At 42.0% G+C, this 18,055-nt stretch overlaps 1 protein-coding gene across 1 annotated transcript in view; it reads left to right on the top strand.

Annotated features, from left to right (window-relative positions):
* myo15b (myosin XVB) overlaps positions 1–18,055 on the top strand; it is a gene marked incomplete at its 5' end in the record, with an annotated part of 44,980 nt that overhangs the window by 12,910 nt on the left and 14,015 nt on the right. Inside the window, 22 exons of the mRNA XM_079237780.1 lie at positions 308–353; positions 442–566; positions 1,355–1,469; positions 1,566–1,741; positions 2,910–3,003; positions 7,088–7,171; positions 7,305–7,362; positions 7,456–7,580; positions 8,599–8,694; positions 8,790–9,025; positions 9,434–9,603; positions 9,728–9,800; positions 10,246–10,428; positions 10,525–10,634; positions 13,005–13,072; positions 13,347–13,419; positions 13,746–13,778; positions 13,914–13,976; positions 15,880–15,977; positions 16,111–16,362; positions 16,860–16,938; positions 17,200–17,346. Coding sequence (XP_079093906.1) covers positions 308–353; positions 442–566; positions 1,355–1,469; positions 1,566–1,741; positions 2,910–3,003; positions 7,088–7,171; positions 7,305–7,362; positions 7,456–7,580; positions 8,599–8,694; positions 8,790–9,025; positions 9,434–9,603; positions 9,728–9,800; positions 10,246–10,428; positions 10,525–10,634; positions 13,005–13,072; positions 13,347–13,419; positions 13,746–13,778; positions 13,914–13,976; positions 15,880–15,977; positions 16,111–16,362; positions 16,860–16,938; positions 17,200–17,346 — 2,504 coding nt within the window. The remainder of the gene's footprint in view (positions 1–307; positions 354–441; positions 567–1,354; positions 1,470–1,565; positions 1,742–2,909; positions 3,004–7,087; positions 7,172–7,304; positions 7,363–7,455; positions 7,581–8,598; positions 8,695–8,789; positions 9,026–9,433; positions 9,604–9,727; positions 9,801–10,245; positions 10,429–10,524; positions 10,635–13,004; positions 13,073–13,346; positions 13,420–13,745; positions 13,779–13,913; positions 13,977–15,879; positions 15,978–16,110; positions 16,363–16,859; positions 16,939–17,199; positions 17,347–18,055) is intronic.

The following is an 18,055-nucleotide window of genomic DNA, read 5'->3' as shown; positions in this document are numbered from 1 at the left end:
TATGAGAATGAGTATGATAGCTGGTGGAAGTCTATCATGTTTTGTTTTGGTGGGAATGAATACATTCTACAGGAGAGCTCACATCATACGGGACCGAATGTTTCAAATCAGGACGTCAATCACATGTACCGGCTAATACTCCTTCCAGATGCCTGAAATGTGCATTGCCTATTGTTGGTGCTCTTAAATGGCTCATTTCACTTCTATGTAACAGCTGCCAGACGCTGCTCGGCCTTTCTTTACGTGCATGTCGGAGGTCCAAGGTTGACGAATAACCTGTGTCCATGTTTTGTCCCTAAACTCTTAGATGCAAAACCACTTTTATACGCTGTCTGAAGCCAAACTACGTCAAGGTAACACCAGATACTACCTGCGGATGCCGGCCTCGTCTGACAATGACTGGCCGTGTGACGTGTCTCTCTCTTTCTCTTGCGTGTCCAGCACCCTGGGATCTTTGACGTAGACTACGTGTCGGCCCAGCTGAGGCATGCTGGGATGCTGGAGACCATCCACATCAGGAAGGAGGGTTTTCCCATGCGGCTACAGTACTCCTACTTCATGGAGAGGTGCTGCAAACCCACATAGCATCCCCGCCCTGCAACCGCCAACACAGCACTTTCATGTTTATTGTTCTTTCACTCATTTAAGAAACACTAGCGTCTAAGTTTTGCTTTTCTTCCCTCCCTCGTCTCGTCTTTTCTTGCCCCTTGCGTTACATTTACACTAGAAACGTGGACGAGAGAAAAAAAGACACATTCTGGACCTGCGATTTAGGAGCTGATAAAAAAGTTCCCTGGCGCAACGTTAAAGCTTGACATTGGCAGCAGCAACATGTCATGGTCATGACAATTCATTCAGTAGTTGACAACATATGTCAGTCTGGTGGTTTAGTGATGGGCCGATCAACCAGCAGACAATTCCATCCCCAGAGCCACACCGGGAGTTTGGATGAAACCATTTTTACTGTATATCCTGTAGCGTCCTGCGACCCTGAGTAGGATGAGCGGTTCGGATAATGGAGCATAATTGAATCCTACAGCGTATGCCCATTTGGGTAATATCAGAGAAAACATTTACAAGGAAAACAGTAAATAATACTAAAAGAGTGCTGGGAAAGTGCAGATTTCGAATCACATTCCTTCCAACACGTTTCAATAAAATTGGGCAAGCACTTTTTCCGTAATCCTGCTGACAAACAAATCAACAAACTGAACCAAAAACAGAGCCTCCTTGGCGGAGGTGCAGTCAGTGGGGTGCAGATCTTCCCGCCAGCAGTTTTCTGCAACCACCACTGCCACAATGTCTGATGTCTGGACCAAAGCCACAACGCCTCTGACTGTGTTGTGTCTCACAGATACGGGGTGCTGCAGACCCAGCGGCTGAGCGAGGCGTCGGACCGAGAGCAGTCGGTGGCTCTGCTGGACACGCTTGGTGCTGAGGAGGGACAGTACCAGCTGGGACTCACCAAGGTGCCATAATGCTCACTCGTGACACCGGTTAAAACATTTTAGTTTTTTACTGTACACATCAACATGCTTAGATGTATGCGTATATATCTGCATTAGCTGTTCCTCAAGGAGCTTCTGTACCAGCTGCTCGAGGAGAAGTGGACCAGCACCCAGACCTGGGCGGCCGTCACCATCCAGAGGAACATCAGAGGCTTCATCTGCAGGAGGAACTTTAGGTTCTTCAAGCAGAAAGCCATCGTCATCCAGAGCCACATACGAGGACACCAGGCCAGGTAGAGGGAGGAGGAGAGGAGAGGAGAGGAGCATCAAATGAAAGTGTTGGTGCTTTCTTAATCCTTAATCTTTCATGGGAAAACAACATAATAAAATACAGGAAATAGTGTTTGACAAGTGACAGAATAAGAGAAGAAAAGAAAGCTGTTCATCTGTTATTTGATTGAACGCTGTAGCGGAGCGGACTGATCGCTGGAGTTTCATACCAGAGTGAAGACGATCACAGATTAAACTCAAGTTATATATTATATATGTTTTCTTATTCACCATCTGGTTAAAATATGTTCATTGTAGGTCTGAATAATAAAAGGACCACAAACAACTGTCTTCAAAGATTTGAACTGTTGTTTCCCTCAATAACTTGTATTATGTATGTAATTAAAATCAGAGAGAGCTGGAGAGAGGAAACACTTGTTTACAACACGTAATGAAGAGAAACTATATTTATATTGTGAGTTATTTTATAATGATGTTACAATCAGAATTTCAAAACATACCGACGTAAATAATAAATAATAAATAAATAAGACGCATTCCGCCGGTAGAAATCGATCCTGCGCGTATAAGCAGGACACATCACAGTATATAAATACTCAATGCAGTTTATTAAACGGTAACAGACGACAGAGAAAACATCTCCACTCTGACACTCATGATAACTGTGTCTTTATTAATATAAATTGTAGTTCAACACCATTAAATTAACTGAAAACATACGATAATTGTTATCAATATTTTAAGTGCATTTTTATTGGAATGTTCGCTAAAAACTCTCCGGACAAAACTCTGTCCGCTGTTAAAGCGACTGACAGCTGATCAGCTGTGATCAGCTGTCAGTCGGCGGACCGTTGTCATCAGAAACCGACGTCGCTTCACTTGACGCTTCAGAGGAAAGGACGTCTCATGTCTATTAAAACATATTTCCTTGCGTCTTCTCTCCCTGCTTGGTTTCCTTGCGTCTCTCCATGCATCCCTGGTTGGAGGGACTAAGACGCAAGGAAAAGACGCAAGTGAGGGAAACAGAGATGCAATTTAGAGACTTGGGATGCACCCCATGAGGTTTTTCCTTATTAACTCAGTGAACTCACTGGAGGAAAGGGGTTCCCCCTGCCGATGAGCTAACGTGAAGCTCTGTGTTTGTGTGTTGCTGCCCCCTCTCTTTTCCAGGAAATACTACAAGCGTCTGAAGCAGTCCTTCACCCAGTTCTGGGCGGTGATGATGATAACCAGGGACACCATCAAGAGGCGACATTGGAGGAAGGTAGGAGAGAGAGAGAGAGAAAGAGAGAGAGAGAGAGAGAGAGAGAGAGAAAGAGAGAAAGAGAGAGAGAGAGATCCCTGCTGCAGATTCCTTGGCTGGGTGCCTTGACAACCTTATGTTTTCTGACTTTATTGTGCTATAAAGCCTCTTACACAATACAGAGCTTAACACTCCATGAGTTGCAATAGAATCTCTCTGCGATAACGCTCTGACATCCACGTTTGGGGTCAAAGTGTGATTTATTTTTTCATTTAGTCTCAAATGACTTCTACCTACAGTGCTGCCTGTACTGTTGCGTCAATGTGGAATTGATGTCCAATTATTGGAGATCTTTACCTCATCTTACAGAATTAAATTAGTTTCCTCAACCAAATCATATTTAAAAAAACACTTGTGTCTTTGTTATCACTAGTTATATATACCAACTTAATACAATAGATAAGAATGGAATTGTATTTGTTTTGTACAAAATTTGTATATAAAAAAATTAAATCTAATGTCATCTTGAAATGACAAACCCAGTTCACCTCCACGGGTCGTCCTACAATCAGAGGATTGCCATCAGTGTATAAATGTGTGTAAATGGGTTACATGTGGTATTATGGACAGACATCATTTGCATTAATGGTCAGTCAACTTGCCGTGTCGTAACCATCGTGCTCTCTAGAGAAATGAATGGGATCCGTCACCTTCGCATACGGCAACAAATTTGGTGTATCTCAGGAATTAGGCTGCATTCACACTAATCATAGGAACAATCCTGTAGATGAGCCATACCCCTCCATTTATCTGTACTGCGCTCACCGCTCACTCATTCCAACATCAGCATCACGTTATAAAAATGCAGGCTAAGTGATCACGTAAAACTGTGTGTAACAAGGGAAGTATCACGTTACGCTATGTGATACAGTTACGTGTGAGTAATAGCATAAAAACACCTTGTTATGATCAACAGTAAAAACAGATCAGTATAACATTAAGATGCATTCTTTATGAGACGCTGTTATGGTGGTGTTGTTCTTGGACTATGAACAGTGGAGCGTAACCATCGTGCATCATAACCAGTGACTGAAAAACAAGATTTTGAGTTTTGACAGATGGATTTTGGGACGAAAGGTGTCCTCTAACTCTGATACAACATAAATGAAGCACTTTTGACTAATTTCATATTCGAAGTTGCTCACTTCTCACCCGTGACCTGAATTAACATTTTGTCAAATTCCACTCGGCGTCTCTTGATGTCTTCAGTTGAAATGTGGGAGATTTAAAAATATAGTTCCAAGGAAAATCGTACAGTCCAGGTCAAGACTGAAGGCATTGAAATGTGTAGAAGAAAAAAAAGAAAAGAAATGAAAACACCACATATTTGAATGTATGACTGGGTGTGTTCGTAACATATTTCAGCTTTGGTAACGAGTTCCTTTATAAGCTCTCATCCACTTCCTTTAACCAGCTCTCTTATCGTGCATTAATCATGAATACTTGAGTGCACACACACACACACACACACACACACACACACACACACACACACACACACACACACACACACACACACACACACACACACTCCGGTCTTGGACTTCAACCTCTCAGTGTAATTTGAAGCAGCCTGCATCTCTCCTTCCGCCTTCACAAACCCATCGCCTGACGTCCAGCTCCACGCTTTGACAGGTAGGCCGCCTCTCCTTCTACTCACCAAATCATTATCAAGTACAAAAAAATGTTCACACCGTGAGGAACACACGGATGACAACAGTCTGCATTAGGTTTCAAAACAGTCCAGAGTCTCTTTTCATCTGCTGCGTACTGCAATCTCTTTTTTAAACTAAAGCAACAGTTTTCCTCTTTGTGTTGGTCCTCTGGCTCCAGTCGCACCACAGAGCCTCAGTTATGTTTGGTGTTATTGTTTTATGAGGTTTGGACTATGAACAGTGGAGCTTTCATGCTGCCCTGTGTCAGCTGAGCTGTGTCTCAGTAGTAAGTGTGAGTGACTGAAAAACAAGATTTTGAGTTTTGACAGATGGATTTTGGGACAAAAGGCATCCTCTAACTCTGATACAACATAAATGAAGCACTTTTGACTAATTACATATTTGTAGTTGCTCACTTCTCGCCCGTGACCTGAATTAACATTTTGTCAAATTCCACTCGGCGTCTCTTGATGTCTTCTCCTATTTTCATTCTTCACTTTAGAGTCCTAGGGAACACTTTGTATCCCCAATACTTTCCCTTTTGAGGAGCTGACATGTAGCTGTACTTTCTACAATAATTAGCAGCTTCTGGATGCAGTGGAAACATAATTAAAATCTTGAAAACAATGGTTTGATATTAACAAGTTGTCATTCAATTTAAATAAAACAAAATGTATAATATTTTGATAGCAAAAAGCCAATAATCGAGGAGAAAACTACGATAGATCATGTTGGAATAGAAAGAGTTTATTGGGGAGTTCTTATAGACCACAGTGATACTGCATAAGACAAAAGTATCATGCTCGATCTAAATATATTATATATATATTGTCCCGTTCTTTTATAGTTCCATACATTATTATTATTAAGTGTGGAGGTTTTGGGAAATGTACACAAAACAATGATTGTGAACCACCCAACATATTAATTATCAACTCATGCCATTAATAATTCTAAGTGTAGCTTTGGTCTACACCTGACATGCTTTGGTTTGTCACTACTTCAAAAGTAATTACTTCATTTTGTTTTATTGTTTTTATTTGTGTACTTGAGTTGTATTAAATATAAAAGACTGAAAAAAACTAAAATAATTGTTTAATTATATGGTAATTACTAAGACTATTTACTTTAGATGGATCTCTTAAGGTCTTATCGATTAAATGTTAAGGTCTTAAAGATTAGCCTTGAGAAAATAACCCTATGAGGTCATAGCTTTATCTCACTTTAGGTTTGGCGAGTACAATATTTGATCAGATAACCAATGTTATTAATTGTGCATGTGGAGTTGTTGTTTTTCACTAGGCAGAGAGGTACATGCTTCTATGTCAAACATAAGAAGCAATATAGTTGCATTACGGTAAATGTAGTTCAGGGTTTTGGGGGTTTATCATCCCCAGAGGATAAATGTGTGTCGAACAATGCAATAATATTCTGATGTAAATGTTTTTCCTGTTATTGTTGACCACCATCTTTGGTGAAAAAGTACTTAAAGGGCCACTGTGTTGCATTTAAGGGTATCAATTAGCAGGTTCCTCACTCCAATAAAAGTACTATGCAGACCTGAATGACGGATTTATCATTCTATGGTTGTATTTGATCCAGTTTGAACGAATTTTAACCACTTAATGTACAGTTTGCTAATTTATTTTATAACAATGTACCATATTTTTATGCTAAAGTTGATATTAAGTCCATCTTTGTTGGTAAAAACACACAAAGTAACTGGTCTGTAAAGTTCAGAGCATATCAATTGCCTCTGTACGGCTCTCAACATTGCGGTGGTTTTTACAGGAAACAAACTTGGAATTATATTAGGTAATCATTAAACTGATAAACTGTCTGGGGAAAATGATTTCCTCCTTTGAGGACAAATAATAAACGATTAGGTTGTAGGTGTGTTTGGATCAGCGATGATTTGTGACACACTTGTTTGGTTTGGGAGGGTCAGCCACTGTAAATCCTCTACCTGGAGGTAGAGCAGGGTTGGGTTGCCCATGTGTATTGCTGATAAAAATCTAACTTTGTGGACTCTTGGAACTGTGTGTCGTGTTGAATGAGGCGGGGTGACTGGACCGTGGGTGTTCCACAAGTATATAACAGGACGGGTATCTAAGAATAGGTCTGATTGAGCTCCTCTGGCAGAGGGTAGGGAGTGTCAAGTGTGCCTGAATAACTAGAGGATTACTCACTGATTCAGCAATGAGCTTTGGGTGAAGGACGCTAAATCAAGTAGGAATAGGACTACGACTGTGAGATGAAGTCATGCTGTTCGCAGTGTGATTGACTGACTGGCAGCTTGTGTGTGTGTGTGTGTGTGTGTGTGTGTGTGTGTGTGTGTGTGTGTGTGTGTGTGTGTGTGTGTGTGTGTGTGTGTGTGTGTGTGTGTGTGTGTGTGTGTGTGTCAATTTCAGGAATTTCATGAGAAGAACAAAGTGAAGGCAGCAACAAAGACTAAGTCTGTCTCTCCAGGAATGGTAAGGGAACAAAATCATAGCGAATCTGCTGTAACATATCACAGAATACAATGAAGTCGGGCCAACTGTCTGGTTTCTCCTGTGGTAGACATACTGTCATGTTTTCTTCACGTTTTCTTCTTCCTCCCGTTAGGATGTGGGGATGTTAGAGATCCCCGCTGAGCTGTCAGCCAGACTTCGCAGCGCAGCAGGTCAGCCTCTCATAACACTCCAGCCTGCACACTCTGACTGCCACACTGTGTTTTTTGTCGGTTTGTGATTGCCCTTCCATCTCCGTCCACTAGGGCATCAGCACGCTTCAGGGGTCACAGAGGTCGCACCTCCGCAGGTGAAGGCAGAGCACAAGCTCGCCCTGCCTTTGCATATAGACCGATACCCGTTTTCTCGCTATGCCAAGTCCACATTAAAGGTGAGCAAGGTTGGGACATACACATGCACATATTCATAATCCAGTCCTGGTATGGTTTCTGAAAGATGTTTCAAGTTTTCAACATCAACTTGCTGTCCAGACAGTATCCCCACGAAAAGAAGACATGGAAAGCAGAACAGGGCTTTATATGTATATATATATATATATACTGTATGCTAGAAAAAAAAATTGTCCTTCTTGAGATATGATTAAGTCATCCGCTCGATGTGATTCCAAACGTTATATTTCCAATTTTCCATCATTTCCCTCTATTCCCATGATATACTTTCATTTGCTAAATGGATATGGAGACTTATTGAGATATATTATTCAATAAAACAAAAAGGATGAGATGCTTACATATTGTCACCTTCCTAAAATAATGGCCTAAGTCATTTTTTGACAAAAATTATTTTCTTGCCTAAATCATCTCCTTATGATACTGGCCACCTCTGGTAAAATCGCCGACATCCTCAGTTGAACAGATCATGCGATTCTACCCCTATAGTATAACGGCCTATGTCAAGAGTGTGACTTAGGCTATTTTTTTTTACAAGCTTTTCAAGATGGCATTTTGAAGCTATTATTTAAGCTAGGAATTTAGTTAGCATCTTTGCGAGCATTTTTGTCAATGAAAATCTCACTCGAACATAATATTAGTAATCATAACATAATTTGACCGGTATTACAGTATGCCTGTTGTGCAGTGTCTAGAGGCAGCTTGTGCACCCCTAATACATTTGGTCAACTTGAAAAAAGCAGGAACACAAAGATAACCTCACGAGCACAAGGGAAACAGTGCCTGTTTTAAGAAAAGGATGATTTGAATTGAAAACATGTAGATTCTTCTTGTCCCAACATATTTCTCCCTGTACATTAGACTGAATCTTGGATTAAAATGACTATAAAAGGTTTATTATTCTCATACAAAGACATCCAACAGACTCGAGCCTTAACGGATGGAAGAGGACGGATTGTATTTCCTCCTTGAGTTTCCACATGTTGTATCTTCCTGCAGGATTCATGGTGCCAACCTCAGGGTTACCCTCTTCAGAGATCTCTCACCCCTCTGGAGCCTGAAGATGCCAGAAATGCCGTGGAGATTTACAAACTGGTATGTGGGAGTGATTATATTATATTAATATTTGATTAGTTTGAATCTCATTCATTTCCTTCATGATTTTTTTCCCGACCCTTTGTTTTCCTCAGATCTTGCGGTTTACGGGTGAGTCAGACCTCAGCGGCTGGCAGGAGCAGATGTTGGGTAACTACGTGGTGGAGAGAGGTCAGAGCCGGCCGGCCTTGAGGGACGAGATTCTCTCCCAGCTGGTTTACCACACGTGGGGCCTGCAGGAGGGGCAGGACCGTCTGAGGGGCTGGCTGCTGCTGGCCTGCTGCCTTAGTGCCTTCACGCCCTCACCGACACTGGACAAACCCCTACTCAAGTAGGGCGCTTTGGTTTGCCTTCTTCACAGCCTACCAGGCTAACAGCAATCTGAATGGTGCAAAGTCATACCGTATTGAATAACAGGTGTTTGAGGCAACAAGATGTAGAATTTATTATTTTCTGAGAACTTCAAACCATTGTGTTGATTTTTTTTTGTGATTACATATTTTAGAAAAACTATAAAACACTAGGGTTGGCTTGGAAACGGTCAGAGACCACTTTTACTAAGCTGTGTGTGTTCTTGCACTTTTGAGAAACATGTTAAATGTCCGTATAAAAAGGTTTGGATGTACGAGGGATGACTTATCATTTTGTGATGGCTTTCACAAAATGTTGTAATCCCTGTCTGAAAAAAGAAAAAAAAAGACCTCTGCACATGACTCAGTCTATGCTGCTCCCCATGCAGGTATGTGTCTGACCACGGTCCAGGTGAGTACCGCTCGCTGTGCCAACACAAACTGCTGACATCGCTGCAGCTCCCGGCTCCCGCTGCCCGCATCTACCCCCCCACCCAGCTGGAGTGGACCACCAACCAGAGGAAGGGCACCATGCTGCTGGACGTTCACACCTTCAACGGTGAGACTGGCTGACTCTTTAGAGAAACTACTTTACCGCACACAGTGGTTGGCAAACACCACAAGTGTAAAACGATCTGCTGTTACAAAACCATTACAAGCCTTCGGTTTTCCTTTTGTCTCAGATGAGAAGCTGACAACTGAGGTGGAGTCATGGACCACGGGGGAGCAGCTGGCCTCATGGCTCCTTCATTTCCGGTACCTCCAAACAAGCTCATTAATCTCCATTTACTTGTGGCGACACTACAGGCAAAATATCGCTTTGCATGCACTATTTTGCTTCCAAAACATGTCTTCTTTCAGACTAGTGGAAAGAAAAACATCCAAATTACACATTTAATTATTTATTTTACCACTTTGTCTGTTTGCGTCTACAGATTTCTCCTAAATTCCTCAAAAGTTACCACTAGATAATGCCTCATTTGCATATTTAAACATAACATTTCAGTAAACTTGTAATAAAAACAATAGTTGTCTTGATGTCAGTAATCAACTCGGTTTCATGGTGATATCTACTAGTTAAAGTGTTTACCCTATTTACCTGTACTGTCTCATCTTAATGCTTCTTCACATCCACATTCCCTGGTCAATCCTGCTCCATGTGGTAGTTTTCATCCCCCTCCTGTACATTGGTGTGTCATAGAGGTGTGTCGGAGGCGGTGCAGGGCTGGTCGGTGTCTCTTCTGACCGATGAAGGCTGGTCAGATCTGGCTGGCTCGGACTTTGTCATGGATCTTCTGGCTGGAGCCGAAGCTGAAGTGCTGCCACCTCCAGGGACTCCCTCCTCTACGAACTCTGACTACCTGTTCAGCAGCCAAGGAGACAGGTAGAGCACTCAACAAGGGGCCATAGTCTTTGGGGCCAAATCCGGGTCTGTGTTAAAGAACACAATGAGCACTCGTGTGCTTCTCTTTCCTCTCAGGATGCCGTCTACAGATCTGGACGAGTTCATTCCACCAGCGCCACCCATGCAAGCTCCCGAGCTGCCTCTGTTTGAGGAAAGCCGTTGGGGAAGAGATTATCCACAGGAAGGTAAGTGTGAGCCAGCCTGCTTCTGGTAACATGCTTATTGGATGAGGATGACCATACGGTTCAGATTCGGTTTATGTGCAAGTTTGTTTGAGCATACAATGAATTTGGCTTAGTCCATGACGATAAGCACATTGCAATAATATAATACATAGTTCCGTGAGGTCGGCTTTTTTGCTGTTGCGTCACTCATCAGAATACAGATCTCAGCTCAACATTGAGCATGAATTGAGAGCAGCTGAATCAAATCGACAACCCTGTTTTAAAAAGATGTGTAGAGGAAAGCAGCTCACTGCAGCCACTAATACTGATACAACTTGATGGCTCACACATCTGCACTCATTCTGTTTTGTTTTGCAAAAAATAGCTTATTGTTTTTCACAATAAGCTATTTAGTAGTAACTTTAAATATGAGTTCTTTTTTGCACGGATATAACTTTATTTTCATTTTTCTAACAAAGTGATTGCACTCTGATGTCTGATGGAGCGATCTGGTTTACTTGAAAGTGTTTGCAATGTTCTTTATTCTATTATTTATAAAAGCACATATAGAGTCACTAGTAGTACTGTGAGGTATTACTTTGTAGTACTGTGAGGTACCACGATGTAGTATGTCCGTCCGTCCGTGCTGATGTTCAGCTCCCACTTGAGTTCCTGAGTGATGATGGAGCCCAGGAAGCGAAAGGACTCCACTGCAGTGACCGGGGAGTAACAGGGTGATATGGGTCTGTGCTCTTCCTGAAATCCACAACCATTTGCCATTCTCATCAATGGCAAATGAGGAATCAGACCTTTCTGCCGATCTCTTCCTACAGGAGCCCTCTGATCAGCCAAACTAAAAGACTTATCTTTGCCCCTACCTCAATCATTCTACAGCAGTTCTCTCGGTTTATCAGATACTCTGGATTTACTTTCACTTGATTGTGTTCCAAGTGACTGTGCCCACACCGGCTGGCTTCTTTAGGTCATGTATCTGAGACAGCTTGGACTCGGGCACAAATGTAATAAATTCAATTCAATACAATTTCAATTCAGTTTATTTTCTATAGCTCACAATCACAAATTACAAATTTGCCTCGGAGGGCTTTACAATCTGTACACATAACATCCCTGTCCCAGGACCTCACATCGGATCAGGAAAAACTCCCCAAATAAGGATAGTAAAAAACCATTCCACAGGGGAAAAAGAAAAAAACCTTCAGGAGAGCAACAGAGGAGGATCCCTCTCCCCGGATGGACAGAAGCAATAGATGTCATGTGACCAGAATGAATAACGTAACAGAGTTACAGCACATTCAATGAATATGACAGAAATTATTCATATAATGAGTAGTAGGCATGGACCACGATCCATGTCAGCAGAAGAAGATAGAGAGGGGAGGCATCAGCAAGGCCACCATGGCAGGAGGTAGGGCCCAGGAGGCAAGGCCCAGGGCAGAGGGCAGGAATCGGGCAAAGGAGGCAGGGCCCAGTAGGCAGGACCGGCTCTAGACGCAGCCATGATCCATGGTAGCTTGAGAGGCGAGAAAGTACAAAGACTCCGGGGAAGAAGTAGAGTTAGTGATGTGCATTGATGAGACATGAATTCATCCAGAAGGAGAGAGAGAAGAGGAGAGAGGAGCTCATTGTATCCGAAGGAGTCCCCCGGCAGTCTAGGCCTATATCAGAACTTCTGAAAATTGGAGGGAAAATGTCTCTGACGTCAAATGATGGGGGAATCACGGGGAGAGTTGCCCTCATAATCAAGTGTCTTTGCCATGTCCCAACTCAAGGCTTCGATTACCAACTGGGCAAAGCAGACAACTGCTCCCACAGATCCGAGACCCTCAGATCGACCCTTTAGGCCAAAGGCTTACACTGTGTGTAGTTTGTGGTAATTTGATTCATTGCTAATTTGTTTGGCAATATGCACCACTACACTAAGCAAAAAGGGGTTTTAACTGGGTCCTGCATTATTATCTGTAATATACATTTTTGAGGCAGTGCAAGCTGTAAACACAATATTTACATGGTGGCACCCAGGACTGGACTGGGACAAAAAAAAACGACCCTTGCATTTTCAGCTGAGACTACAATTGGTCGGACACCACCCTCTAATGCTCATCCTTGCGGTCTCCTTAAATACTGTGCTATTCCCCTAAATCACTACAAAGCTGGGTAGTAAGTGCCGTGGACAACTGACTCCCTGGTGATCAGAGGAAGATTTAAGTATAAAAGTATGTATAAAGTATACAATTATCATCAACATTAATTTAATTAATCATCAGGCCATGGCTCACACACTTCCTGGAGGAGGTGTCAACAGGGTTCCACGACAAATCTTTGTCCTGGGACATCCTTACGTCCTCATTTCTCTTCTCTAATTCATTGCAGGTCGAGGTCGACAGATGGACGCCTACGTTGATGACTTGTTTGACCCTGTACTGGACCAAGGACCTCCGGTCAGTGATGTCATCAGATTTATCTTCAAGTTTCAAACTGTAGCTGTAATTATTGAAAAGGCTTAATTTGTCTGTCCCTAGAGAGTGTTTGAGTGTTTTTGTTGGTCCCTGCAGGATTGTGTATCGCTGATGGATCTTATTACTGTGTGAAGTCACCAGGTTGTCTTTCTTGCTCTGTGTGTGTGTGTGTGTGTGTGTGTGTGTGTGTGTGTGTGTGTGTGTGTGTGTGTGTGTGTATGTGTGTGTGTGTGTGTGTGTGTGTGTGTGTGTGTAGGACATGGAAAGAGTAGCCATGCTAAACCGCAGGATGAGAGGAGGAGGAGGGATTGGACCCATGTATGGAACTGGTAAGCAAACTGGATCTCTTGCTCCACAGTACTGTCAGAAGTATTCCCTCTTCCATAACGGACAGACAGAACAGGTGTCCTATATACAGGCAATCTATTGGGAAGTAATAAAAAGTGTGATATAATAATAATAAATCTGGGCCATATTGGCCATAAGGAGGCAGCCCCGTGTGTCGGGAAGGTATTATCAGCAGAAATCGTCGTACTAGCGCAGTTAAAAAAGCAGCGACTATTAGCTAGCCAGAATTTGTGGAATTTCTAGTCTCATTTTGAAAACAAGTACCTCTGTAAACTGAAACTATTATTTATTTATTTATTTTTTCTAGGTATGCCCATGACAATGCCAAGCTACACTATGGGTAAGTGAGAAGGTTCATTTGTTACACAAAACATTTTGTGTTCTGTTGGAGAAATTTCTTCTGGCCTTGAATCCTTCCCACATCAAATGGCAGAAGAACTTATCTGTCTTTCTGCACTGTGTTGCCTCTGCTCAGGACCGGTCATTAACCCTTCGATGGCCAGCTACGGTGCAACTCCCATGATGCCAACCATGCCAGGTAATCCTCTTTGTATTTAATTCAATAAGCAAAAACATCGTTCTCTTCATGTGGAACTGAGGATGGACTGGAAGCTACAGTGACTCATTATCGAGGTGCCAAGGCTTGCTGGTTAGCATGCTCATTGAAGTAGATATCTCTGCTACACAATACATAGACGTCACCTCTTGACATCTTGTTGATAATGTTAGTTAATTTTCTTAAATGTTTGAAACAAACATTTTGGCCACATCTTACACAGTGCACCTTTGAATGAACTGTCAAATACAGAAAAAGTGCTGACTCGAATATATGGACTAAACCCCGCATGGACCTATATAGGTCCTTTTTTAACATTTTAATTAAACTGTGTAAAACATTACAATAATCATGAACAAATATATTGATGCTACACATCAAATTAAACAAGAGAACCTGGGCTACAATAATTAGTCAGCCATTTCAACAAAACTCAAACACCAACTAAAATAATTATTAAAATAAAATAGTTATAATTTTGTCACGAGTCAGCCCACTCTGCATGTTTCCGGAACTAGCAGCCCGTAGCTTGGTGCTATCAGAAAAAGACAAATAGCAAAAAGCAAGACAATTCCACACAGATTCCAAATCTATTCACCAAATCCCTCTGCTGCAAAGCATCACTGAGATATGAACCAAAGAACACAGCAACATAAATCGCTGATTCAGCAAATTTTGAAAAAAAATTGAGAAAATAGCAAATATAAGAAAAAATGCAGTTCCCTCAGTAAATCCCCACTAATACAAGTTTATTGAACATCATAAGTCATATACAAGTGAAATATAAGATTTGCTACACGAAAAAATTCAAATGTCACAGATGCGCGAAAATATACGCAAATGTGCCAAAATGCTAATTTTGCATTCTTGCCTGAATTCTCTCTGTACTTTACCTAATCTTACTTTGTTCTGCTTCACTTTTTCAAGTGAAAACAGTGCAGAGAGACTGTTCACATATTGTGCTATGATTTGGGAGAGATTCAGGCTTAGTGAAGCATCATTTCAAGGAGATAATCATCCTGAAAGTGCTTTTTTCTATAGGCGGACCTGGAACTTCTATTTGTTCTGTGTTTCAATCTTTATTTACTCTTAGCCAGCAACATATATACTAATATTTACACATCTGACCAAAAGCTCACAAGGGTTGCCTTTATTATAACACCAAAATTATTCAAATAGCCCTTGTGGTTGCACAGATACACCCTTTTTAGTTTGGGTATGCTATTTCGAGCTAAATCCTAAAAAATGCCTTAGGGCTTAACGGGGCTTATAAGGTTAATAGCTTCTTACGCCCTCCATACGGGATTCATTTGTGGACACAAATATAAGCGTAGGTAATTAGTAATGAAAAACCATAGACTGTATATAAGAAGGAGAGGTAGTCATCATCACGTCATTCATTGGTTTGTGGGCTGCTGTTTTGAAGCCTCAAGTTTGGTGATTTTGTAGTCGCCATCTTGGATTACAACCGTCACCATGTTGTTTTTTGCAAACAATAAACGGAAATTACCATATTGGAAATGGCGAGGACTGAAACGCCATATACTAGAAACACCATATATAGCTTGTAGCTGGTAGCAGCAGCTACCTGTCAATCACAGTAAGCCTGCCCTAAAGCATACTCTGCTTTATGGTCTGTTTGACTCTAAATGACCATAATTTACTAATTGAACATCATGCTGTATTGAAGAAGACTTGAAACTAGAGATTGGGATCATAAACTCATGTTTACAATGTTTACTGAGGGAATAAATCAAGAGAGAAATAGAGTCATTTTCTCAAAGACTTCTATACAATCAGACTTCTTTTGTTGTGTCAGTTCCTTTGTTAATGATTTAAATGTAGCTGATTTCTACCACAATTTGTCGTCTACGTCCCTCCACAGCCATGATGATGCCTCAGACTCCCATGTCTGCCCCGGCTGACCCCATGCAGATGGCAGCATCGCAGCAGGCCCTCATCAACCAGCAGGCCTTCCTCATGGTGAGGGCAGGACAGGACTTTTTCATCCTGTATTCGCCCCTCCACCAACATTTACCTTTCCGAACTCCCTCTACCACCTCACTTCCAGCTTTGTGCTTACCTGTCCTCTCTCCTCTCTCCTCCTCCTCTTCAGGCCCAGCAAATGACCCTGCAGGCGATGAATCTTTCCCAGCAGCAGACGCAGGAGCAGCAGAGGAAGCAGAAGGAGCAGGGGAGAAAGCCGCAGCGGAGTGGGGAGAAGCAGCGGAGGCGTCAGTCTGAGCGGTGGCCCCGGGAACGCTCGCGCTCGCCCTCGCCTTCCCCTTCATCTCCCTCGCCCCCGCCTGCCCGGCCCAAAGCGCCTGCGCCTAAACGCACCTCCGGCTACAAGCATCCTGAGCCAGAGGTATTTCTGAATATAGTGTGTGTTTTTGTAGTGTACTCAATTGCTGCTTTTTTATCCTAAAAAACCTAGCTAAACCTGAGTTTTTGCTATTTAATTTAATAAATTCCTCCAGTCCATGTTGAGAGGCAAGACACTTAACCCCTAAATTGCTTTCCGAAGGTGTGCGGAGAATGAATGGGCGTGAATTGGTGAATGGCATATAGTGTAAAAGTGATATGAGTGGCATGCCAATAGTGAGCTTAACCAACTATGAAATCCTAAAGCGTACTTCATGTCTGTTCATATGTACGTAGGTCCCATTCTTGTGAGTGTGATATTTCAGGAACGTCTGGAGGGGATTTCTTCATATTTGGCACAAATGTCCACCTGGCCATTACTCAATCATCGATATACTAGTTTTGACGATCCTTTAATTCCCTAAAAAATTAAAAGAACTAACATCACCGGCTCTGTTTCCTCCTCCTGCGCTGACGTGCCCGTGTTTATTCATCCTGCAGCTAGAAAGAGAAGTGGACTCACCAGATCCCGATGACCTGCAGTCTTTCAGAGACAAGAAGGAATACTTCCAGAAGATTGGTGAGTGCAGTTGACCAGCAACCATCGAGTAAGACATTTGTCTCTCATACACACACAAACCCTGCTGATTCATTCGCTTTGGACTTTTCTATATATCGTGCTTAGAGTAGAACATAAATGCAGGGAGGTTGGGGCTACAAGCTATCTTGCTTGAATGTGATGAAAACAACTTTGTAATGGCTTACTGCTGCCTCACCGTGCTTATAATAATTAATTTAAGTAATGCGTTCCTCACCATCTCTCTCCTCTCCTACCCTCCAGGCATTCATCCCCGAGGTGGATCCAAAGCCTCAAATTCTCATCCGGCCCACTCCAGCCCGCCCAGACAGCGGCAACACTCCCCGCCATCGCCACATCTGTCACCACCCCCCACATCCCCACCCCCACCACCAGCACCGAAGCCTGCGGGTGAGAAGATACAACAAGTTCCATGGCCTAGATCAGGGGTGCCCACACTTTTTTGGCTCACGAGCTACTTTTAAAATGACCAAGTCAAAAAGATCTACCTACATTAATAATCCTTATATCTATATAAAGCATTATTAATGTATAAATATACAGAGTATACTTTATATTTACAATATTGGCAAACCTTGCATAACTGCATGAACCCTTATGACACAATACAATTTTGTACTTTTTTGGTCATTACATTTTGCTCTGATGACTTCACTGCATGGAACCAGCACGGTTGCATAGTCCGGACAGTAGCTGCTGGTAGTCAGCGTCAGGCAGACCAAATGGTCATCAGTCATGGTGGAACGGTGTTTGGACTTAATCTTTTTCATGTGGGAAAAGGCTGACTCTAGGGCTGCAACTAACGATTATTTTCATAAACGACTAATCTATCGACTATTTTTTCGATTAATCGACTAATCTAATGACTATTTCCCATAGCAAATTAAGAATAGTAACTCAAAATGTTGGAATTTGAACTTCAAATGTATTTGAGTAACAAGATCTGAACATCAGAACATCATCATAACAAATAAATTAAATAGTAATACAAATTAAAGTGCAAATATGCTTTAAAAATAAAGAAAAAGTACAAATAAAGCTTTAAAGGTAACTCAACATAGCAATCAAGCCTCTGAAAGTGCAAAATAACTAAAGAATA

The sequence above is a fragment of the Taurulus bubalis genome (genome assembly GCF_910589615.1).
Source record: "Taurulus bubalis genome assembly, chromosome: 2".
Lineage (NCBI taxonomy): Eukaryota > Metazoa > Chordata > Actinopteri > Perciformes > Cottidae > Taurulus > Taurulus bubalis.
This window is presented reverse-complemented; position numbering and strand designations above follow the sequence as displayed.